At 41.5% G+C, this 24,222-nt stretch overlaps 3 protein-coding genes across 6 annotated transcripts; 2 read left to right on the top strand and 1 right to left on the bottom strand.

The window, feature by feature from the left end:
- Positions 1-8,606: 8,606 nt before the first annotated feature.
- meiob (meiosis specific with OB-fold) lies at positions 8,607-14,355 on the top strand (the record flags this gene model as incomplete). The annotated part of the gene is made up of 13 exons (XM_084567021.1): positions 8,607-8,669; positions 8,900-8,957; positions 9,151-9,282; positions 9,538-9,610; positions 9,757-9,952; positions 11,715-11,815; positions 12,042-12,094; positions 12,270-12,365; positions 12,569-12,661; positions 13,357-13,501; positions 13,581-13,767; positions 13,918-14,004; positions 14,088-14,355. 13 exons carry the CDS (start codon positions 8,607-8,609, stop codon positions 14,193-14,195), a joined length of 1,392 nt encoding a protein of 463 aa, XP_084423147.1. The 3' UTR covers positions 14,196-14,355.
- A 524-nt stretch (positions 14,356-14,879) lies between these two features.
- On the top strand, positions 14,880-18,838 carry mlst8 (MTOR associated protein, LST8 homolog). 4 transcript variants are annotated; one of them, XM_084567673.1, is made up of 9 exons: positions 14,880-15,052; positions 15,320-15,479; positions 15,677-15,728; positions 15,811-15,973; positions 16,057-16,132; positions 16,342-16,494; positions 16,585-16,709; positions 16,826-16,989; positions 17,380-18,838. In XM_084567673.1, exons 2-9 carry the CDS (start codon positions 15,351-15,353, stop codon positions 17,496-17,498), a joined length of 981 nt encoding a protein of 326 aa, XP_084423799.1. In that variant the 5' UTR covers positions 14,880-15,052; positions 15,320-15,350; the 3' UTR covers positions 17,499-18,838. The 4 variants fall into 4 exon arrangements, with proteins under 4 accessions (XP_084423799.1, XP_084423797.1, XP_084423800.1 ...); XM_084567671.1 differs by having other exon boundaries at positions 15,292-15,479; XM_084567674.1 differs by having other exon boundaries at positions 15,289-15,479.
- Positions 18,839-18,882: 44 nt separating this feature from the next.
- On the bottom strand, positions 18,883-24,071 carry bricd5 (BRICHOS domain containing 5; the record flags this gene model as incomplete). The annotated part of the gene is made up of 6 exons (XM_084567675.1): positions 18,883-18,977; positions 20,697-20,847; positions 22,433-22,540; positions 22,624-22,773; positions 22,876-23,013; positions 24,018-24,071. The coding sequence occupies 6 exons, from the start codon at positions 24,069-24,071 to the stop codon at positions 18,883-18,885; spliced, it is 696 nt and encodes a 231-aa protein (XP_084423801.1).
- Between the last annotated feature and the right edge of the window lie 151 nt (positions 24,072-24,222).

Raw genomic sequence — 24,222 nt, 5'->3', positions numbered from 1 at the left:
ATCCTCAACTCCCCCATCTCTCCTCTCAGTCTCGCTGGTCTGGACTGGCTGCTGAAGCTACGCTAATGTGCACCAGTACATGAAGGCCCTGACTAGGATGGGGCCATAATTCGTTCCATTCCTTTTTATTAAAGCCATAGCCGCACTGTTATTAGTGCATGTTGAGGAGAGCTGCTCTGTAACAGCGTGATGTCTTCCATATGTGATGTTACTACCATCCCCAAGGAGAGAGGACTGAAGAGACAGATGAGGTGGAGTCTTTTCCCTCTAATGGTAGAGTTTGGTTTGAAGAAGGCCTAAATGACATCCAATCGGATTTGGGATCAGAGCGGCACAGCTTGCTATTACATACGTCTGATTCTTCAGCAATGCAGGACCTATTATAGCCTTGTAGAAGAAATATCTTCAATGCCTACATCTTGCATGTCTTAACATAAATACAATTTTGCGTCCAAATTGGTTTGCGCTCACTCAGTGAATTTCCTCCAGAGGATCCTCCAGAATATTTTCTATATGAGATTGCTCCATGCCATTTCTCCATGCAGTTTTGACTTTAACCTTTTATGTAACTGAGGGGCTGCAGGTCACTCATCTCATGCCAAGATGCAAAGATGAAAATGTGCACATTATGTTGAAGGGACATAGTTCGCATAAAATAAAATTAAAACAATGACTGGTCTGTGGTGTGTGTATTATTTTATTTTATTTGTATTTTGTGGTTTCAAAGCTAGTGTTAAAAGTGTTTGCACTCCTCTGAATTTTCTACATTTCTGCATAAAAGTTTCACACAAGTCCTGAAAGTGGGCAAAGAGCACAAAATTAAAGCAAAGAAACAACAGAAATAATAAACTTGTGTATTTGTTAATTCAGGAAAATGACCCAATATTACATATCTCTGAGGTAAAGTCCACCCCAAGGATTACAGATTAATTTCAAGACCAAATTAGAGTCCATCTGTTCATAAGTGTTTCCAATCAATGTAATGAGACTCAGGTGCCGTTCAGTGCACTGTTTAGCTTTTAAGAAATTCAGAGATTTGTCACAGTCTGAACTCCACAACATATGTTTATTGAAGTGTACGATGGCACGGACAAAAGGAGCTTTCTGAGGGCCTCAGAAAATGAGTTGTTGTTGATCATCAAGCTGGAAGAAAGGGATTACAAAGCCATCTTTTAAAGAGTCTGGAAACCACAAATCCACAGTCAGACTGATTGTGAACAAATGGAGGGAAATTGAGAGTCTGAGAGGCCACAGAGGAACCAAGGGTAACTTCTAAGCAACTAAAGGCCTCTCTGACACCGGCTAATGTTAAGGCTCGTGGGTCCTCCTCCTGGAGAACACTGTGTGACAATCTGCTTATGTTTTTAATCCTTTTTAGAAAATTATGAAGGGTGCCAAAACTTGTAAGCGGCACAGTGTGACAAGCTAACATGCTACTGTCATATATGTTTGAAATACAAAGATTAGCCTAGCTTAGCATAAAGATTAGACCAAAAAGGAAAGATCATGATGGTAATAGTTTGCTAGCATCACATTTAGGGATTCGAACAATGTATATACAGGGATATCACACTTCTAATATAAATCTCTGCAAAATCTAATCACTTTACTTACCCAAATGTCAAACACTGGAAGAAATACAGATATACAGACCTACAAACTGTAATATTTCTGGCAGAGCAATGGATTTTGACAGGATGTGATACATCGGCGCGAGGAGCAGAGAAACCTAATGAATCCCCTCAACATTGTTTGCAGAGATTGTTCTTTGGCAAGCAGCAGAGCACAGACGGCAAATATCTCCTATGGGCAGAACAACTGAGATCAAGAGGATTGAGAATATCCATGGATTTGTTACTCTGCATATTAAATCCTTCATTAAACATCATCACAACTGAGTTACTTGACAGAGAACAAAGGAATCGGAAAACCGGAGGCGCAGTGGATATAAATTGTAGATATACAGAAAATATAATGATGTAATGTTGTTTTAAATTGTTACAGTGAGATTCTCCACTGAGCATTTCTAACCATGGCACCAGTAAATTAGAGGACAGGAATTCCAGTGTTCCGCTTTTGGAAAAAAAAACTAAACAAATGATTCATGCTTAAATCTCTTTGGAAAGTCAAAGTCTGACAATATTGCAAGTCCAGTAATAACCCTTGATGAGTTTTATATTCCAAACAGTAAGTATTTTATTAGACTTGATGTCACTGTTATTCAAACGCCGCGTGTAAATCGTCCCGTATTATGTTCCATTATAGATAACAGACAAATCAGTTTATCTGCCGATGTTGACGCCATACAGATGTCGCTTTACAGAGATCATCAGTCCCACATGCAGTAAACTCAGCACCTAATCAAAGCAACACTGAGATCATTTAACAATCAGCTCATAAATGGCACAACTGTCATATGGCATGAAACTGTGTCCTGCTTTTTACCACTTTTAGGGTCCGATGCTCCAGAATATAATGATTTCATTGTTCAGGGGAACACATGCGGCAAAGAAATGAAAGCTTCTGTTTCATATATAACTCAGCGATAATTGAAGAAATGTGTTTCTCTCCTCATTTGAGGAAGAAAAATACATACTTCAAAGATTTTTTTTTTTTTTTTAATTTTTGGGGGGAAAAAAAGGCAGTTGAGGTCAAACGTGGAGCCAGATATTTTTGTCAGGGCATGTCAGAGGGGAACTACTTAAACAGTGGATGCTGTGAAGACACTGGTGATAGACTAGGGCAGCAGGGCGGGCTTTGATGTAGCTGAAATACAGCTCGGGGTCTTTCCACAGTTAAAATGATGTATTGATGAAAATCTCTCTGGCAACATTAAATTGCCAATGGCAGTATATCAGGTGGGATTTTTGTCCTATAGTGGATAAAAAGTTTGAACCGAGTGATGCCCTTTCACCCGCAAGCACACACTCATACTCACTCACACATGGAAAATCTAAATCAGAATGAATAACGCAATGCCCCGCTGCTGTTCATACTAAGACATGTCATACCAGAGATCTTGTATCTTCCAAATTCAGATCTGAGAGTAATGATATACAGGGAGCTGAAGGGTGTGCGTGTGTAGATGTCTATACACATGTGGAAAAGGTTTTAGCCATGCATAGGAGAGACAATGATGATCTGTTTGGCGGTTGGTTGGTCAGTCAGCAACTTTGATGCGCACGGAAGTAATTTAAAAGCTTTTGGACAACTTGTAAGGAAATTTACTACAACCATTCAGAGAATGAATCGTGCAGATTTTGGTGAACTCCTGACTTTTCCTTTAGATGCAGCATGAGGTTGCCATCCAGGATAAAACGTCTCAAGAACACTACTGGTGATCTCCTTAAGATGAATTGCAGTTTTTTTTTTTTTCTAGTGCTATCATCAGGTAAATTAATATTTGTCAGCTGCTTGCCGATTATCTGCAAAGCTAAGGAGTTTTGTGATTCATGCTAACTAGCAAATGTTAACTTACATGGCAAAAAAAGGCAGAGAACATTAGAACATGTCATGCTGAGTACATTGTCAATGAGCCGTTAGAATTAAGTAAAGTTGGCCATATAATTCTGTAGAAACTTACCCTCAGTGGGCCGATGAGGATGATAAATTTCTGTGCAATGACTGGTGGACAAAATGTGCCATTGGCATTAAGACTAGAAATAGTTGAAAGCTCAGCTCAAACCTCTGCTGTCAAAAGGAGTTAGACTGTCCGCCAATAAAAAAAGGTCCATGGATTATCACTGCATGCAGCTTATAATGACCCTGTGTTAATTCTAACTGCCACAGCAGGAGCAAACAATGAAGTGAGGTGGTATAGTTATCAAGCCATAGTCAAAGAATGAGGTTTGGGTGGAAGGATGGATCAACAGAACATTTGCATTTAACAGGTGAAACTACTGCTTTAACATGCTGGTCAAGATTATTTTTTATTAACTTTCTCATCTGAGCTGTAAATACACAGCAGGGACACATTCAGGTGGAAGGACTTGTGGAAAAGTACAGTCTCACAGAACTGCTACAATGAGTGTAGAGAAGAGTGTAGATGATGGGACCAGACATGGTTGCCAAAAGATTTGTCAAGATGCCACTGACTGAATTTGTGTATGAGCACACACTGCAAAATTTGGATTAAGGCCAGACAAGCAGCATGATAGAAAGCATGCCTGATCTGGGTGTGTAGGTGGCTGTACCTGTTTTGTGTAAATGCTGACATAAAAGCATTTGCCGCAGGATTCTCTTTCAGATTGAGTAAGTTTTTAATCTGAAATGTCTTTACCCACATTTAGTTTTCATTTTAAGAATTGTTTCGGAATGATTCCTGTCGAACTTGTGTTTTTAATCAGCCAAACAAGAAAACACTAAATCAGCTAACAGTACATCAAAAAGACAGTTGTAGCACGACCATGGCATATGCCACAATGTTCCTCCCATTACCTAAGCTTGGTGGCATAATGATGGGAGCTGACATCATGCACGCATGCCACTGATGCCGCCGCTTTTCAACAGCATGTTATTAACATCATTTAAGGTTTCCTCCACAGTCACATACCCCCATCTTACTGGACATGTGGATGAAGAGACAGGGTACATTGTTCTACCAGAGCACAGCTGGTTTCAATGGCTTTGAGCAGTCCCAGTGCTGCGGCAGCCACAGTATAGTCAGTCACACAGGTGGCAGGGAAATTACAGTGTACACATACTTGTAGTTTGGACGTCTTCCACTGGTGGAAGCCAATAAAGTCTGCATAGTCTCCTGCCAATGACTGCAAAAGCTATAGTTGGATGTAGACGTCTGGGTTATGCCAAGATATTGCTCACTCTGCACAGAACAATATGTTTTAATGGTCTGATTCAATAAAATAATGAGAATTGGTTCCATTAGATCGTCACAGAATATCTCATTCAGGAGTCAGTCCACTGAAACTAACTTCATTTTTAACAATAGGCCCAGTGTCTTTGCGTATGTGTGCTCCTACATATGTGTGCATGCTTGCATGTGGACTGAAACCAACTAAATACTACAACTTGTCTACCCACTTCCTGCAAAGCAAATCACAGCACTATAAAACCCTGTGGAGGATTTTTTTTTGGGAACATCACATATTCTGGATGTAGTGTAAACACCAGCTGTTAGGCTTCCTCATCACAGATGGTCATTTAGAAATAAAAACACATGGACAACTACAAAGGAAATATGGAGCTGTCACATCCTTTCGGTCCCTGCAGCTCAAAAAGAACTTTCGGTTGTCTTTTTTTTTAGCCATGTCTCTGAGCGGTCTACGCTGTCCTTCCTTCCTCCTCTGTGCTCATGTTTTACCAGTTTAACTATAAATCTCCTGTCTGGTGCCATCGCGGAGGTCCACTGGACTGCTGCTAAATTAGAACAGCGGTGGAAGTAATATTCATTTCTTTTACTTTAAAGTAGCTAAAGTATATCATTATAGTGACTACTGATGTGTTTAAAATGTGAACTGTATTTCAAGGTTGTAGGTGGTTGAGGTGGCTTTTTTATTAACACGGAGCAGTTTAAATGTTCTGCACAATGATTCATATTTGATATGCTCAGGTACTGCAAAGTAACGATGAACAGGTTTCTGAGCCAATGGCTACAGGAAAACCTACTTTTAACAGGCTTTAGAAAATTAGAAAAAAATACAAAGTATGAAAAAAAAATATGAATGGATAAAAAAATATGAATGGACAAAGAGAAATGCTTCAGTATATTTTAATTCTACTTTAGCTGCAGTGCATTTGTTCTTGTTTTTCATTTTAAAGGACTCGTGTGTACGATTTTGTGCCATCTAGTGGTGATGTCGCAGATTGCCGCCAACAGAACACCCCTCCCTCACCTGCCCCTTTCACAAGTGTGTAGAACTTATGGTGGGCACAGAAAATGTGTCCCTCTTCAGAGCAACTGTTTTGTTTTGTTTTGTTTTTGGTTTGTGCATCCTGGGTTAGTTTAGACACATGGTGCTGGATTATGACCACTCCCTATATACAGTAGATATGAATGGGTGATTCTAGCATAACAATGGCACCATGATTCATAGTTACAAGTGATTATGAAGTGCTAAGTGAAAAATAACTAAATGTTTTTCAGTTCAGAAAATGGATAAAAAGCAAAACATTTTCGAAAATGTAAAGCATGTTAGGTTGGAGAAATGCCAGAGGCTACAATGAATGTAGTGTCTGAATGCCCAGAGTCTTCAAATTAAGTTTGTCTTTTCATTTTGTTGTATGGTGCACGTGGAGCAGAAATACATTTTTCTTTAGAAGTAACATAATTGTTCACAACAAGACATCTGTCTGACAAGAGCTCTGTAAATCAGAAAGTTTGTGATTGTACACTGTTACGGCCACATGGAGCACGACTATTTCAGCTATTTTCTTTATTTCTTTCCGCTTTCAACAGTTCTTTGCTCCACCTGCCTTTATGACAACAGCCGCGGCCTGTATACACACACAGACACACTTGTACGCACGCAGTGAGATGATGGATTAATAGTCGAGGAGTGGTCAGACGACTGCGGGCCCTCCGGGGAGCCGACCTGAGGCAGAGAGGCCACCGAATCACAGCACATTCCTGCAGCGACCGTGTTTGCAACCCTGTGGTTATGACACCGTGCAGACATAGTGCTTCCTCCTTGGCTCGCTCCGCATGAGGTCATGCTCTCGGAGCTGACAGGCATACCTTATCTGATACAGACATAGAAATAATTATTCAAATCACCTCAAACGAGCCAGCCGAATATTGGATCAAAGTGTGATTGATGACAGCTTAACAGGAGCTGTAAATTCATTATGAATAAATCATTGAACCGAAAGTAAGTTTCGCCTGATTTATCTGATGATACTTTACAGTGGCGTTGTGATTAATGGACTCACAAACTGTAGTCAGAAAAAGCTAATGAAATTAGAATTTGAAATTTAGTTTCATTTGAATGGTCGGCCACTGGTGCAAATAGCAAATCAATTCCTCTGCGTAGGTAAATGTTCAATGAATGTAATCACTCCAGTTTCACATTATACAAAGCACATCAATACATGGATGGAACATCAGACTGTAGGGCCTACAGTCTGATGTTCCATGGTAAGATTATTTCTTAGCCTACACTGTAGGCCATGCTGACTTTCCAATACAGTGTGTATAAAACACATTTATGACCTCTACTGCACGTATTTTATGTTATGTCTTTATCAAAGGTTAAGAACGCATTGCCTGTAGAATCACATCAACTTATGTAATACCTGAAAATCAACATTAGTCACAGGGATAAGGTATCTGATCCAAAGGCCCGACTGTGAGGATTAGTCATAATGGTGGAGGAACGAGGCAGTGTAAAGCTGAATGAGGGTTTACTGTTACATTGTCTGATTCCTGCTTAGGTGCGTGTAGACAGTATCGCATGTCAAATACAGCTTTGTGCTATCAAAACAAACCGGGAAACTGTCAAATGAATCTCAGCATAGCTGTCTAAGAACAAACCCCATGCTGTGAATCATGGCTGGTATGGATATCAAAGTCTGGGGTGCAGGGATATGTTTCACAGTACAAAGAGGTGGCTTATATAGTGTACAAATATAATATGTCAGTGTGAATGACTGACAGCTTCAAGTCAGCAGCTTCATCAGTGACAGTGGCTGTACTGCCAAACCGTGTGGAGGTCTACCATACCCTAAGTGAGTTGAAATTGTAGTTTTTATCCTTGAAAACATCACAAAAACTCCATCAAAATATAACGTCTCAATTCAAGACATTAAAATTTAACTGATCACACTTTTGTAAATTAAGGAAAATAGCTAGCAAGCAGAGTTTTTACTGATTACCAAAATTACCTTATTTTATTAGTAGATTAAATTGTTAACTTGTTTATGGAGTAAAACATACTTTTCATACATAAAAAAAAAATAAAAATAACCTTTCTCCAGTTAATGAACTAAAGAGTGTGTGTATTCAAGTGCTTCTCATAAATTTCTGTTTCCATGGTTGAACACCAGCTTGTTGTGCCACAAGAATAATAAGGGAAGGGCAATTTCACATAAGTCATATTTGGTGGAAGTTTTTTTTTTTTTTTTGTTTTGTTTAATTATTTATTTTTATATTTGTTATTTGAGTTTTGTTTAATTTTTCCTTCTATTTATCTTGTCTTGTTGTAGTTGGGACAATGCGTCAGCGGTAAAGTTTGAAATTTCCGACAGCAGTAAAGGCAGCATCTGAAAAGCTGTCAATAACTCTTAGCAACGGCGAAAAGAAGAGACCTAGCTAGGTAAAAAATAGTGTTTAAAAACACTTAAAACTAATTCAAATAGTCGTATGTCTCAGGTATAACTGAAATAAGGCTGTTTTAATCAAACTTGTCTTTAAAATATAGAATGAAGTTCCCCAGGTAGTTAACTGAGTTTTAGCTAATAAAGTTGTCTGTTAGCTAATGTTTAGTAATAGCTAATGCTGAGAAACCGGAAATACTTAGATAAGTTTCCATTGCGGTGGATTTCATGTTAATTGTTATTGTTGTGTTTGGTTTACTTCATTTTACAGAGTCTGCTGATGTGATACAAACTGGGCTGGACTGGCATAAATAAAAAAAAATAAAAAATAAAAAATGAATATGTCTGCTCAGACCTTTATTGCCATCTCTGAGCTACATCCTAACTTCTCTCATCCAGTAAGTTCAGATCATTTCCAGCCAGTTACTGTTTCATTTAATGTAAATTCCTTCATGCTTTAGACCTTAGAACAAAATCATCCTCTAATATCCTGGGATATTTCCTTCATTTATAGTTGGGCACGGATGGAACATGGTCTATTATCAGGCCTGAGATAGTCCTGAACTGTGACGAATTTAAAATCCTCATGTACCGTTACAGTTCTCATTGTCCTTGTGATGTTTTTCAGAAAGTGGCTGGGATTATCATTGGAAAAACTGATGTCAGAAGCTTCCCTGACAGAAAAAGTCAGTACTAATTTCCTTTTCTTTGTTGGTGGCCTTAAACTACTTAGTGCTAAGTTCATCTGTCCTCATGGTACCTCAGTATCTTGTACAGCAGCGCCCTCTGTTGGTGATCATTTTAGATCTTTCCTGTCTTCTTTTCCTCACTCCAGCTTTGAACTGCATCACTGAACAAACCTCAATATCTGAATTTCAGACAGTGGTGTGGACAGATTCACTTTTGGCTTCACCATTAAGGACTCACCTGACTTCTTTATTAACGTGACCGCCTGGGGAAACGATGGATATGTCAACGGGCTCGCCAACAGCTTCAGCACTGGAGACTGTGGTGAGGAAGTCTCTTTCAGAGTTCCCGCAAGTCCTTAACATTAATCAAAATATCTAGATATGAGGAGAATTAGATTTAATAGGCGCTTTATTTACTCCAAAATCAGCTTGAATGTATCAATGTAATGTCGTCATGAGACGATTAACTTCCTGGTACCTTTAAATCTAAAATTTACCCATGGAAATTTTATATCCTTGGAAGCAATGTACAGAATGAAATATCAGTGATAAGAATTGTTTCTGTTTATTTTTCCAGTCACAATTGAAAATCCTTTGGTTACCAACAAAGACCTGGAGAAGGGAGACAAATTCTGCCCTACAACACCAAGGTAATTAACACTTGCTTTTAGATGGCTGGAGGAAGTGGATGCAAACCCTATGTAATTCTATGTAATATGTGATGTAACAGTGTGTAATATATAATGACGGTGTCAAAGGAGTCCCTTGTTTAAAAGTCCTGTACCTGCTACCTCAGCAACTACAGGCTGCTGGTGACGGAGGCTCATTCCCAGGTGTTTTTGTGCGCTGACATGGACACTACTGACAGGCTGCTGCCGCTGCTTCACCTGCCTGTCAAGGACTCCAGAGACTTCTACTCCCTGGGAGACATAGTGGCCAACGGGCAAAAGCTGGATGGATCTGTGATTAATATACTGGCTGCGGTGAAAGTGGTAGGAATCATTAAGGCCGCAGTCTTTCTGTAAGAAAAGTTCATCTTAGAATATGGTTTTTAAGCATTTTCCACATGGTATTGAATATGCTTTTGTGTTGTGCCCGGATATATCTAAAACCTACCTCATCTGCTTTTGCTGACTGCGGAGAACGGGTTCGATGGGAACTAATCTGACAGCAACACTGTAGCGTGCAGTGAAGAGAGTCTTATCCTGGCAAGAGACTGAGGAAAATATCAGCATCACTTAGATGTCTGTATGGTTTGCTAGATATCAAGATCTGGCTCTGTCCAAAACAAATAAAATCTATCTGTCTGCAACTCTAAAACTCGCTAACGTTTTTAGTCAGTAGAAAAAGTGTAAAAAGGAAGTTTGTCCTACTGTTTTCCAGCCAGGATGACATTTAACATGTTAATTATTGAGATTCAGCAGTTCTGGATTTTGTCACCTAAACGAACGCTGGCAGTGCATTCATACAGTAAGATAGGATGAGATGAGATGTACATTTATTGTTTTACTGAGACTGAGAGAGAATGTGTAATTGCAGCACATGGAGTTATTATTAAGAAAGAAATATCCATAGATGAATCAAAATGTCATCAAATTGCAGTAAAAGAGACAGAATATATGTAATAATGCAATAACAGAAACACTGAAAAATGGAAATCTGTTGTGTGTGCAGAACATGTGCCAGAAAAAGGTCGTATTTATCATGTAATCGAACTCCCAGAAAGAAAGACATTAAACACATTTCCCAAAAGTCCTTATATTAGAAAATAATGGTGCCTGTACATCTATCAAGAGGGAATCTGGAAGTATTCAAACTCTTGTTACTTTGTTCAGATATTCTCCTCCATCTAATCTGAGTGTATTGTTTTCCGATATATATCATTTTCTGAATCCCCATTTTTCCAAAGGTTTTTGTGGTCATTTCTATAGTTAAATTCATTAGCAAGAAATATAATATGTTCATTCACTTATAGCGTATTTATATGATCAACGGAGCAATGTAAAATAAAATGCTTCTAATCCGACTGAAATTATCTTTGTGGTCTAACAGCCATGATTTGAAACCCAATAAGAGTTGGTTAACGAGTCAGTCATGGTTCAGACTGGTTATTAAATTTGTAGGATATCATCATTTTTAAGAGGTGTTTTTCCAAACATGAATAAAATTGATAAACTCATTTTGAAACCACAGTATATTTTCCAAATCTTCTCTCGCACACAGACAGTATGATGTTATTTTCTCCGCAGTTAGGTCGGCTATGGTGGAAAATCGGTTGTTAATGTTTCCAGAGCTGAAAAACAACATTAACAAGAAGGGAAGGGCTGTTAAAGAAGCGGTCTAATGTCACATTATGAAAGTGGAAAAAGTCCTGGAACCTGTCAGTGACGCAGTGAAGAGAAGGCCGATAAGCACGAAGTTGGACGTTTTGGACAATGACTCTGGATACAGAGCAAATATTTCATGTGTTGAGACAACTTTGAAAACCAAATATACCAGAGCTTTCTAAATTTACCCAATTCATGTCTTATAAATTTCTAAATAGACTCCAGTGCGTCTGTTTAGACTGTGTGGTTTCATGGTGAACGCTAGTTGTTGGCTTGGAACATAGCAGCTCTCCATAAAGGCCATAAAGACTCGCTCTAGAGTTCACGGAGAGGCCAGACCCACCCTGCGCTTAATGTGTCTGAGTTTCGTGACATGAAGGGATGATGCTGTGATAGGAACTTCACATGATTCTGTTTACGTTTTCAGATCGGAGAGACGAAGCATTTTACCACTTCAGACGGACGCAAAGGGCAGAGACTGGAAGTGAAGCTCTTTGATGACTTTATCTCCTCCTTCCCCCTCGTCTGGTGGGTCACGGTCTTTTATTAATTTGGAAAAGGAATAAAGATTTATTACATTTGTTGCTTTTTGCGCCATTTTCCATCTTATTGCCTCTTGGATTGTGTGTCTTTAAGTTACCGCAAATTTACTTTGGTGACACGAAGCTTTAAATTAACCCGCTGCCGTGCATGTGTGTTTGATTTTCACTGTGCTCTCCCGTGAGTGACTCCCTGACCTCCGTTTCACTCACAGCTGGGACAGAGAGGCCATTCAGCTCGTGCAAGCTTTGGTACCGAGGGAGACGGGTAGGTTAACAGCTGCTGCTCATTCTCAGTCACAAAATGAATCTTTAATTAACTGTTATTCCTGCCTGTCAAGTCCTATTAACATACTGTACCGAAGAGAAACGTGGCCGAGGATATCTGAGAAGCGACTGCATGTTTATGTATAAGATAACTTGATGTTATTCTTCATTTAAAGTGCTCTTCATAGCCGACGCAAAGATCAGCTTTGACAGCTTTCGCAGCGGCATGGTAGCGACCGTTAACTCAAAAAGCATTATCACTGTCAACCCTGGTAAGAGATCACAGCAGCATTTGCAAAAAAACTGAGAGTCTGATAGATATCCGTTGTGCAGCTAATCAAAAACAAGACTGAAATGCTCTTTTAGGGTCCAGCCATGGTGCATAGTGCAAGATAAACATATCACCGTCCTGCTTTGCAAGTACAATATTTCCAGTGTGGGATACATTTCAACGTCAGTCTTGGTTTGTTCTCAGACACCAGGGAGGCCAGCTCGCTGTTCAGGTACGCCAAAGAACTGTCCGAGTCTGGAGCTCTGGATCAAGATGAGATGGCAGAGGATATGTCTGGTAGGTTGTGGTGAAGTTCATTTTTATCACATCCAAATACTGTTGTACCTTAAACGTCCTTTAAATTTGAGGCATTATTAGCTTGATATTCTCTTCTTTATTCTTTTAAATTTCTTCTTGGATCAGCAAAGGACTAAAATAAATTTCACCACTCATCCAAGTAGCCTCTTAAGTTCTGCATGACTGGTAGGGAGTTTTTATTAGGAACATCTATGGGTGGTGCCTACAACTCACCTGTAATTAGAGGACTCGTTCAGATTAATATGGGTGGTGTCCTGTTAGCTCACGATTAGTGGCCAGACACTCTAGACTCAAGCTTGGGGCGAAACTCTGTAGTAAGTGGCTCATAAATTTTGTTTCCGTCCACCTCCCCTGTTCTGAGACATCATTCACCCACAGACGTTCTGAAATAAAAACTTAAACCAGTCATTTAGAACTGAAGAAGCTACTTGGATGAGTGGCAAAACATTTTCAAGAAGACTCAAGCAAGTCCAGTTTCCTTTGCAGACATCATTTTGTAATTTCTTCTCTGCGCATCTCAAACTAACAATATTTTGATCCTACTAACCATAGACTGTATAAAGATACAAATACACAGTCAATGCCGCTAACAAGTGCAGTCAGTGTTTCCTGTGGCCTGGACGTCCATCACCCATGCTAAAACTGGGAGTTTGTTGCTGTTCCTGTCTCTGCAGTGGATTCCATCACTGACGTGTTCACAGTGAGCCAGCTAAAACAGAAGGCCTATGACTGTCCCGAGGCTTTCTTTGGCATCACTTACAGCTTCATCTCCAAGCTCGACCTGGACTCTTCTGTTTCAAAGGTCATCAGGACACGCTGGTAAGTTCATGGAATTATACAGAGAGTGAATGGATTGTAGTAGTGTTAGTCTGTATGTCCATTTTCTCTCGTGTCTCAGCTCCAGGTGTAAGTTCCTGATGACTGAAGACATGCCGAGCTGCACCAACCAGCTGTGTCCGGGGAGGGATCAGCCTTTTTCAGCCACCGTAGGCTTTGACCTTCTGGTGGACTTCACCGACCACACGGGCACCCTGCAAGCCTGCGGCCTCAGAAGCCCAGTGGCTGAAAAGACACTCGGCTGCACGGTGAGTACCACTTCACGGAGGCGTGATTATTCCACCTCAATTCTAAATGTATTGCACCTGCTGTATGGAGATGTTACGTTTGCATATAGATTTACAGTCATCAGTCAGGTTAACGTCCAATTCATGTAAGGAATTGTGTCTGCATGTCAGACAGAGGAGTTTACCAGTTTGACCGACGACGAGCGGACTGCAATGAAGTGGAAACTTCTCCTGGAGAGATGCAAGATTTATGTGAAGGTACTGTAGCTTTTGATTTTGTTCTGTTTGGGCTAGTTATAAAAACAAACCACATGCTTAAAATATACTATGTTATGTTGTAGATCCTCCCTTCTACTAAGACCAAAACTGGGGTGAGAGGAGTGATCCTAGCCTGCTCAGTGGCAGATCCAGGAGAGGTGAAACAGCACATGTCTGCCCTGCTTCGCTGACTGTGATCAGTATGCAGACTGAGACGGAGCAAATGTGTTGCAGTTGTCTGTTTAACCTGTTGTTTATTACAAAGTGTTCTGACTGAGACGTTTAAAAAGACATTAGACACTCATTATTGATGGCTTTGGTGTTGTATCGATTAATTCTCTGCATTATTTATACTATTTATGTGTTATTTATATTTAATGTGTAGGTTTATTTAATGTATTTATTAAATGCATTTCTTTTCAAATAAATGTATTCATTCAAAAAACATTATGTCAACGAGTTAGGCTTCAAATATTCATTCATTTTGTCATTGGACGAGAGGTGGGATACACCCTGGACAGGTCGCCAGTCTATCGCAGGGCTAACACAGAAAGAGAGACAACCATTCTCACTCACATTCACACCTACGGCCAATTTAGAATCACCAATTAACCTAACGAGCATGTCTTTGGACAGTGGGAGGAAACATAAAAACCCCACACAGAAAGGCCCCAGTGCGCCGATGAATTCAAACCCAGAGCCTTCTGGCTGTAAGGCATCGGTGCTAACCACCACACACTGTGCAGTCAAATATTTCTGCTTTTATTGGTTTTACATCATGTTTTTATGTAATTTTATTAACTTATTATGAATAAACTAAGATCTTGGCAGATATATTTTCTTATATTTCCATAATTACAGTAAATGAATCAACTCCCCTCCCAGTCTCACTATAAATTTAAAGCAACCAGTATTGTAGTATGAAGCAGACCAGTAGATGGCGGTAGTGCGCTAATTATTGAAACGGAACCTCTGACAAACCATTGTAAGTTGCTAACGGACACATTACGGAGGCGTACTGATTTGGCGTGAACTCCAACAACTGAAGGTAATGTAAACATACACATTTCCTCTGTTATCGTGATTAGTTAGAAACACTATAGTTGTGTCACAGTTACTACGTCTGGGTTTTCTTTTAAGTACAGACGTTAATTGTCTGAATTGCACAGCCCTTAAGCTGAGCTAGCTTGTTATGCTAACGTTAGCCCGGAGGTTAAAGTTAAATCTTACATTGTTGACATTAAACCACGTTCCTGTTTGACGTTTAACGGTGCCACTCTCCAGCAGATTATTTTCCTGGCACGTTTCTCTGCAGTGTCTGCCTCGCTGACAGCCAGCAGTCCAGCATGAATGTGAACCAGGGGACGGTGGGCAGCGACCCGGTCATTCTGGCCACGGCTGGATACGACCACACTGTCCGCTTCTGGCAGGCCCACAGCGGGATCTGCACCAGGACAGTCCAGCACCAGGACTCTGTATCCTTACTCACTTAGAGTCACTGTGCTGTGACAACAGTCTATACTATGATATTAAGATGGTAACAATCCCCCAACGTCTCAACAAAATCAGTCTCTTTACTGCTGTAGAGAGAGATTTGTTCATATTCACAAGTAACACCTGATCTTTAAATATTAGAGAAACGACAATAATCTTTCTTAACATTTACCTCCAGCAAGTAAACTCACTTGAGGTCACACCTGACAGAAGTATGATTGCAGCTGCAGGTTGGTCAAGATTTTCCACGTGGTTCTTCTTCTTATCCATTGTATTATTTTTGCTATATTTCACAATAAACTCTTTTTTAAGGTTATCAGCATATCCGCATGTACGACCTGAACTCCAACAACCCGAACCCCGTGATCAACTACGACGGAGTCAGCAAGAACATCACATCGGTGGGCTTTCACGAAGATGGACGCTGGATGTACACAGGGGGAGAAGACTGCATGGCTCGCATATGGGACCTGAGGTACTGCAAGGCAAGCTGCGTGTCCTTCAGTGTGTTTACCTGGTGATCGACGAGCTAAAGTGGTATCCCTGCTCCTTTTACAGGTCAAGAAACCTGCAGTGTCAGAGGATCTTCCAAGTGAACGCTCCAATAAACTGTGTGTGCCTACATCCCAACCAGGTCAGACATCCAATATACACTGATCCATATTACAAGATATGTTGGTGGTCTAAGATATATGTTACGCCGGGCTGTTATCTTCCCAACTTCCCTACAACCTACAACATCTACAATGACAGCTCCTTAATAAACTATTAATAAATTATTTTGAATGAGTGTTCTTGGTGGCTAAAACATCAGTGTACTTCCATTGTTTTTTTGTTTTTCAGGCGGAGCTGATTGTTGGAGACCAGAGTGGAGTGATTCATATCTGGGATCTGAAGACTGACCACAATGAGCAGCTGATTCCTGAGCCAGAGGTCTCAGTCAACTCCGTTCACATCGACCCAGACGCCAGCTACATGGCAGCAGTCAACAGCTCGGTCAGTGCCAGCCCAGTAGTGCAGGTTAATGAATAAAACATGCAGGTGTTGTGTTATTGACAAAGGCTCGTGGGTTGGTCTCCTTTACAGGGAAACTGTTACGTGTGGAACCTCGCTGGAGGCATGGGAGATGAAGTGACTCAACTCATTCCAAAGACCAAGATCCCTGCACACAAACGCTACTCCCTCCGCTGCAAGTTCAGCCCCGATTCCACGTGAGTGCCGTCTTCCCCTCCATCTACTGAGATGCTGGTGCGCGCGGGAAAACCTCTTTGCATTTCAGGATGTATTAACGTGATGAAAATGTAGTCTTCTGCTCTGATGTCTCCAGACTGTTGGCCACCTGCTCTGCGGACCAGACCTGCAAGATCTGGAGGACGTCCAATTTCTCGCTGATGACGGAGCTGAGCATAAAGAGCAACAATCCCGGAGAGACGTCCAGAGGCTGGATGTGGGACTGCGCTTTCTCTGGAGACTCCCAGTATATTGTGACAGGTCTGTACATTTTCCTTGGAAGAAATGATATCGCTGCAGTAGAACATCAATACATTTACACTGTTGTCATTCAGTAGTGTTTTGCACAGTAACTGCTATGAAGAATTAGGTTTGCAAAGGTTTCGTAACCTTACACACGCAGAATTGTGAAACTGTCGCGGCTTCAGTGAGACTGCAAACTATCAGCCAGAGGGTTTCAGCTTTGATGTGTATGTTGATATCTATGTTGTTTCCTGTTGTCAAAGTCCTAACACACATATTACCACACTTTGAATGTTTACGCACTGCTGCATATTTAAGCAGAGAAAAGAGATAGATGTAATTTATGCAGGATTAGATTAATTTGAGTTAAATTTAAGATCTGGGTTGTTTTTTTTTCTGTGTTCTCAGCGTCTTCAGACAACCTGGCTCGCCTGTGGTGCGTGGAGACCGGCGAGATCAAGAGGGAGTACAGCGGCCACCAGAAGGCCGTGGTGTGTCTGGCCTTCAACGACAGCGTGCTCGGCTGAGAAGGAGGAGGAAGTGGACTTAAAAGATGACGCAACAGGTGGCGGCGGACGGTTGTTGCAGATGTGAAACAGGACAGAAAAATCAGCAGACTCTTTGGTCTTTGGAGGGTGTGACTCAGTTCCCTGAAGGTTCGCATTTGTGCCGGCGTCAGTGGAAATTATTTAATAATGTTCGTCTGGAGAAACCGGAGGCTTGTGCTAGAACATGACAGTCTCCAGGAGGTGTGCAGCAAAGCAACAAAATATAAATTAAAAAAGGAAATATTCACTTTTCAGTGTACGTTAAGTCACTACATTTCCTATGGCTGCAGCTTCTCATTAAAAGCATTTAAGTGGTAATGTAAAGGTTGACTTTTATTGACTTTAAGTAGTCGCAGCAGTAAGCTCAGCACTTGCTGCAATCGATCATCAAAAATGCATCTACAGAAGAAGAAACGGTTCTTTTTTTTCCACTGCAGATCAGCCACAGTGAGCTGTTAGATGAAGAGCTGCACACCTTCAGCTTCTATCGTAACAGTTGCTCCCAGAAAGATGGAAAAATGCCAGTTACTGCCGAGCATCTTCATAAAAATCTCAACACTTTGTATGTTCTGTTACTGACAGTAACTACAGGTGCAGCCGAATCAACCAGGGCCAGGCACCACCTCTTTGCACCAATTTTCAGTGTTGCTGCAAAAAGAAATCTTCCCATAACAAGGCAGTCATAATTCTTTCTTAAATAGATATAAATCTGTTTTACCAAGTACAAGACGTATTGCATCAAAAGGACCACGTTGTTTTGTTATCACAGTGCTTGCATGTGCCGTAGGATTGATTCATCTCTTTTCTACTGTGCATTATATACTCTTTTTTTCAAGTTAAGTTCTAAGTTGTGTTATTCTGTATGATCACATCTGGTTTAGAAAGTGTTGAAAATAAGTGACAAGTCTTTTACTGCCACCTTTTTTCAGGTTAATGAAGAAGAATTGTGCAAAAAAAGAAAAATCCCCCCGGTAGTGTATTTATTGGACAGCTCAAACACATCACAACAGGAACTGTTACACATAATTACGCTGCAGCAGTAGGAAAAAAACGGAATCTCTGAAGTGTGCCGCCACAGAGGGTATTATACTGTACATGAAGAGAGTGACGATGGGGATTTGGCGATAACCGCGACAGCCTGTCTCCATCTCTTCTCTCTCGGAAGGCTGGAAATTGACTGGGAGCGCTGGCCGCTTCACTGGTTTACAGGCGAGTGTTCGGCACAAAGGGAACAGTCAAAGCTGGCTTTCGTTTTTTATTTTTTTTTATTTATTCTTTTTCAAAGTGGGAGCCAAAAAAAAAAAAAAAGGCAACTTTGTCCTCCCCGATCTTTAGCTGGGAGGAGGATACAGAGAATACAGAGTCACTCGGGCAGGTAGTAGAAACACACGGACACGCAGATGTTGCTGGGAAAGCAGATGTCGATGCAGAAGTAGACCAGCCTCTGTTTGCCTGGGCCTGAGAACGAAGACAGAGACAACAGTGACTCATAAAAATTCATAAAGCTCTTGATAAGATAGAAGGTCACAGTGGAAGATTTTCATAATGGAGACAGCAGAATTGTAGTTTAACTCCCGAAATCACTCTAAATTTCAAGAAAGAACATAGGTGTAATAATCTGTGATAGTTTGAGGACATTAGTAGTGAATTATTCAATAAACAGTTCTTAAGAATCTGTAGTTTTTAGAAATGAAACACTATTTATGGATTAAAAGTCAGCCTTTTTATTCTGAATGGTTTGAATTAGTCACCAGAATCACGCGTACACTGTCGAGCACATAATGTCATTTCATCTCGTTATGTACTGCAGTGGAAAGGTCAGTGTGTCACAGATTAGAGTTAAGTTTCAGCTCGACACGGTGCGTCATTATAGAGCGGCTACTGGACTCATTCAAAAATGTCTCTTCGTACAAGCCTTAGTTACAAAGATACATGAATTATGCCCAATACTTTCAATAGCTATAGCCTTAAAAAAATCTGTTGATTAATCATTTTATTGAAGAGGAGAACATAAATTGGCAGCTACCTCTACACCAGTCTAATTCAGTGCAGACTATTTTTATCTCACATGTGAGGATTTCGTGTGGTTATTTATTATTTATGATGTTTAGCTGAGTATTTTTCGGGGTGTTTTAGGCTGTTGGCCAAACTGAAATAGTTTGAACAAGTAATGACGGGCTCTGGGGAAATTATAATGGACATTTTTACAAGGTTTTCTGGTATGTAATAGACAAAACAATAAGATAAAGGAAATAATCATCAGATTATCTTAGTTGCTGCCTGACTGCAGGTTTGGAATTTGAGTGAAGGGTTCCGTGGTTCTATGAGGTACCGTTTCAGAAATCGATGTTTAAGCTAAAATCTGTTTTCCTTAAGTCATTCGATCAAGACCTGATCCATATATTTTATGTTGTAGACAAACCTGAGAGAAGTCCACAATCTTACTTTCCTTCTGAAGATGTAAATCATTAAAGACAAGTTAATTTATTTCATTTTAAAAAAACAAAAGTTAATTGGATGGAAGTCAATAGTGTTTTTAGTTGGGGACTACTTTCAGCTGCGGATTAACACAAATTTGGTGTTCTAGTAAATATTGCTGGCAGCAATCACAGTTTGTATGGAATTCATTTGAACTGTAACCAGAAACAATGACAGTGTCAGGAATATTTTAGGACAACAATGAACTGTGGCAATCCTAGGTTCACCCCAGGCAAAGATGCACTATATAGTCCAAGGTACTGAAATCAGTCAAAGGGAAAATAGAAGGCGGGGGGTTGTGGAGTATTGTTGATTCACTATTTAGGGCCTTTATAGGTTTGTGGAGGGTTATAGTTGTCATTGCAAAACTATGCCAGTAGGTCTGGGGGCCCCTTTTCTCAGTGTTTTCTCAGTTTTTTTTTTTCCACAAGGCCCCAAACATGTGTTAACCTGTATTAAGCTTTGGATAAATGAGTTCTTAGTTTTGTTGATACTATAACAAATTGTATTTCTGGTGTGACTTCAATATATAACTTTGCTGTTCCATATACAACAAGTGTTGCCGGAGTTTTGATGATAGTGATATAAGATAACCAGAGGTGTTCTTTAATTTGACAGACATTATTTAAGACCAGGATTTTGTCCTAACTCCCGTTTTCTTTCATGTGGTATTTGACGCCAAAACAGTTATCCTCTCACCCTCGGCCCTCCTGGTCCAGTGGAAGGATCTGTCCCGACACAGAGCCTGGAGCGGCTCCTCCAGCGACGACGAGTTCACCTGACTGGCCGCCAGCACTCCCAGGAACTCGGTCTGCCTCTGGGTCCCATTCCCAGACAGCTGAACCTGGCTCTGCTCGGGACAGTATCACAGTATCAGTATCCACAACAAGATGTCTGTCTCCAGTTGAAGAGAATAGAAACCCCAGGGCTGGAGCGTCTTTTGACAATAGTGAGGAATCATATTTAACTCATAAAGGGTCCACTGGGTAACCGAAGATGTTGTATATATGTCTGCTGTCTTTAAAGCCACCAGACTCCACCGACAAAAACAGCGATTTCACCTTGCATGACATGAGTTAATTTGTTTGTGTTATTGAGTGTCTTTGACTTGTTAGTTGGGTTAAAAAACCAAAGTCACACGTCAGAAGACCATAAACTACTGAGGTCTGAGTGTGGTGGGTGAAGTCTTTACCCAGATAGCTGGGTCTTGCTCTGCTGAAGACAGTATCCCAGCGTCAGTATCTGTACTTTTCAGGAGTTTTATCTTAGAAAGAATAGAAACTCCAGAGCTGTAGTGTCTCTTAACAAGCGTGAGGAATCATGGAAGACATGAAGAGGAAAACCATGATGGAAACTAAAGCTGCTATTAGCCTGATATCTTCGTGATGAGGTCACATTCGTGCTTTTATTGGTCACAAAGGCCGCGTGCAATTGGCCCACTTACACCTCTGATTGGCTCCGATAGTGAACCACTTAACGTACCGTTGTGTTCTAGCAGATCACGTAGCGACCGGTTTTCCTCGGCTGCGAAAGACCAAGAAGATCATTGTGCTTTAACACAGACAAAGCACGTTTACTACCACGGATTAAACGACCACACAGCAGCAGCAGCTAGGTCTGAATAAAGAGGAGCTGTATGAGATATGTGACACCGCAAGACGGGATCACAAAACCCCTCAGCAAATTGCAGCTTTTGATGCGTGGAAATGGAAGCATTGCCCAAAAAGATGATAAGCGCGCCAAACAAGGAGCTCCTTCTCGGATTACCTGCGAGGTCCAACATCTCATCTCTGGTCCCTGTTCGGCCACAGTGAGGCCCATTCTTCTGCTCATACTTTTAAAGTATAATTAAGTATCAGATATGTGCCCACACACATCATAGGTGAGGGTTCAGTTCAGTATTTGCGAACAAGCGGACACACACACAGGCCCTTTTGACGCATCAACCTGTATTTTAATCCAATAGAGGCGTCTTAAAAGCTAAAAAGCCATCACACAGAGTGGCCATTGTGCCCGGTCCAGGGCTCAGGCTCGCTGCGTAGCCTCCTGTAAAAAGATCCCGGGCACGGTGTGGGGGCTGGAGGGATCAGATGTGCTGAGGAATTCAGCGAGAGAGGGAGACTATGAGGCTCTTCAAGGCCCTGTGCGCTTCACCCCTCTCTTTGTGCAGGGTGGCCAGGAAGTCATGCAAAACGTATGAAACCCAGCAGGCCCTGGCTCAGTGGTGCAGCGCTTCAGGGATAAGGCTGTGGGTCAGAAATGCCAGTTTGCGCATTAGCGGGGCTGCGACTTTAGAATCTCCTGGCGGGGCTGAAAGGGCAACTTTTCTCTTTCTCGATATGGCCGGGTGAGTTTTGATGTGTCACATAATGCAATAAGGCAAGACCTATTATATAACACGGCCGCTCAGTTCTCACGCCCTGAGACGTCAATACCTTGAGGTTGGACTCGCGGAGGAGGGAGTTCACGTTGTCGTAGTCCGACTGCTCCATCTTTTGTAGGAAGCAGCTCTCCTGGCCGACAGGTTTGTAGCATATCAAACCCTGCAACACAACATCGGTCAGACGCTTTACTATATACGTGCAGAGTTCTAAACTAAAAGCTCACAAGAATTACCCGTACATACATGCTTTATATCAAAGAGGACGGTGGACGTCTGGTTTGCCGGCGAGGTCACAGAGAAGGTCACCAGGTCATTCTGCTGGTCCACGACAGCCGACTGGTTGATCTGAACGCCACTCTGATCCGGGACTGTGATTCTCACAATCTGTAAAGACTACGGAAACACATTCAGGGAAATCAGCGTGTATTCTGGCTTAAAAACACCAACAATCTACCATGACAATAGAGAGGATGGAGAGATAGATGCGGGTTGTACCTCTGAGCGGGGCTGAGACAGTCCGAGGTGCCCAGTCAAACCCAGGGCGACGATGACCAGGAGCAGAGAGGCTGAGACGCTGACCCAGAATGCCTTGTGTGGGAAGAGGGACCGGGGCGACGCGTCAGGACCCCCATCCTGAAAAGATGTTTCCGCGCACATGAGTCAGTTTGGTTTCTCTAAAGTTTGGTTAGCCATCACGTGTGTATTACCTACACTAGATGGTGGTTGTCATGTCCCCAGTTTGGAGAAGCAGAGGAGTGATGGTACAGAAACCAAGCAATGACAAGGGTCAGCTTCAAAACAGTCTTAAGGTACATTTTATCCACCTAAAATGAACAGTGTGTCCGACGGCCTTCTCCAGTGGAGAACTGGAGCCGTTATATCAATGATTCTGTCTTCAGAGCCACCAGATGCCACTGGCAAAAACAGCAACTGCACATCAGAGAACATAGGAGTTGCTGGTCCACCACTATCCCAATAATTTAGTTAGTTTGTGCTATTGTGTGACTTTGGTGCATCAACATGTACGTTTGAATCCAAATTCAGTGTTAGACTAGACTGTCTGTGAGGTGAAATGACAGTTTTTACCAATGGAGTCTGGTGGCTGTGAAGAAGGTGGTTGATGGCCTCAGTTCACCATGAGAAAAGTCTGTCTCACAGCAAAGTAAAGCAGTGAACATGTTGTAAATACTTCGACTGATATACATTTCTTTTTTAGGGCAGCCTTGTTTTACACACACATTTTGCTTTTCACAGCTTGGTTTCTGTGCTGATCTTCTTCTCTCATAAGGACCTTTTGGCATGTTGACCACCATGCACTGTACCATAAACTGACCATGAATGAGTACATCAAGCAAACACGCTTCAAAAACATTGGATTATCCCTTTAAACATCCCTTAACATGTGGAATTCAAGCACCAAACTGACACAAGCCAATCAGATGTATGCGACTGTCTGCTGAGATGTGCATATAAAGCTCTATGTGGAGAGACCCACTCAGTCCTACTGATGTTTCTGGCTTTTAATATCCCAAAAGTGACAGGATCTGCATACAGTTAAAATCAGGTCAGCTTCCTGTCTTGATCTCTTTGCCGGCTGACGTGCAGCCCTCCCTCAGTCGGCAGTTTCTGGCGCTTACCGTGCACCGAGCTTCCTCCAAGCGGCTTCCCGAACGCTGCCAACACCTCACCATCCTGTGTCCCTTGACGGCTCCTCACTCGGTCTGCTCCCTTCTCGTGGCTATCGGCATGGAGCTGTGGTCATGACCAGCGCTGGCTGAGGCTCACCTGACTGGCTTCTCTTTGTCCATACAGACCTCAGACCCCCGCCTTCTTCCTCCCCCT

Source organism: Chelon labrosus (genome assembly GCF_963514085.1).
Source record: "Chelon labrosus genome assembly, chromosome: 19".
Lineage (NCBI taxonomy): Eukaryota > Metazoa > Chordata > Actinopteri > Mugiliformes > Mugilidae > Chelon > Chelon labrosus.
The sequence above is the reverse complement of the archived record's forward strand: the minus strand, read 5'-3'. Positions and strand labels throughout refer to the sequence as shown.

Excerpts from the sequence above, each read along its gene's own strand:
- mlst8 (XM_084567673.1), top strand. The coding sequence starts at position 15,351 with ATGAATGTGAACCAGGGGACGGTGGGCAGCGACCCGGTCATTCTGGCC. Across the intron at positions 16,133-16,341 it reads TGTGCCTACATCCCAACCAG|GCGGAGCTGATTGTTGGAGA; the intron begins GTCAGACATCCA and ends TTTGTTTTTCAG. Across the intron at positions 16,990-17,379 it reads CTCCCAGTATATTGTGACAG|CGTCTTCAGACAACCTGGCT; the intron begins GTCTGTACATTT and ends CTGTGTTCTCAG.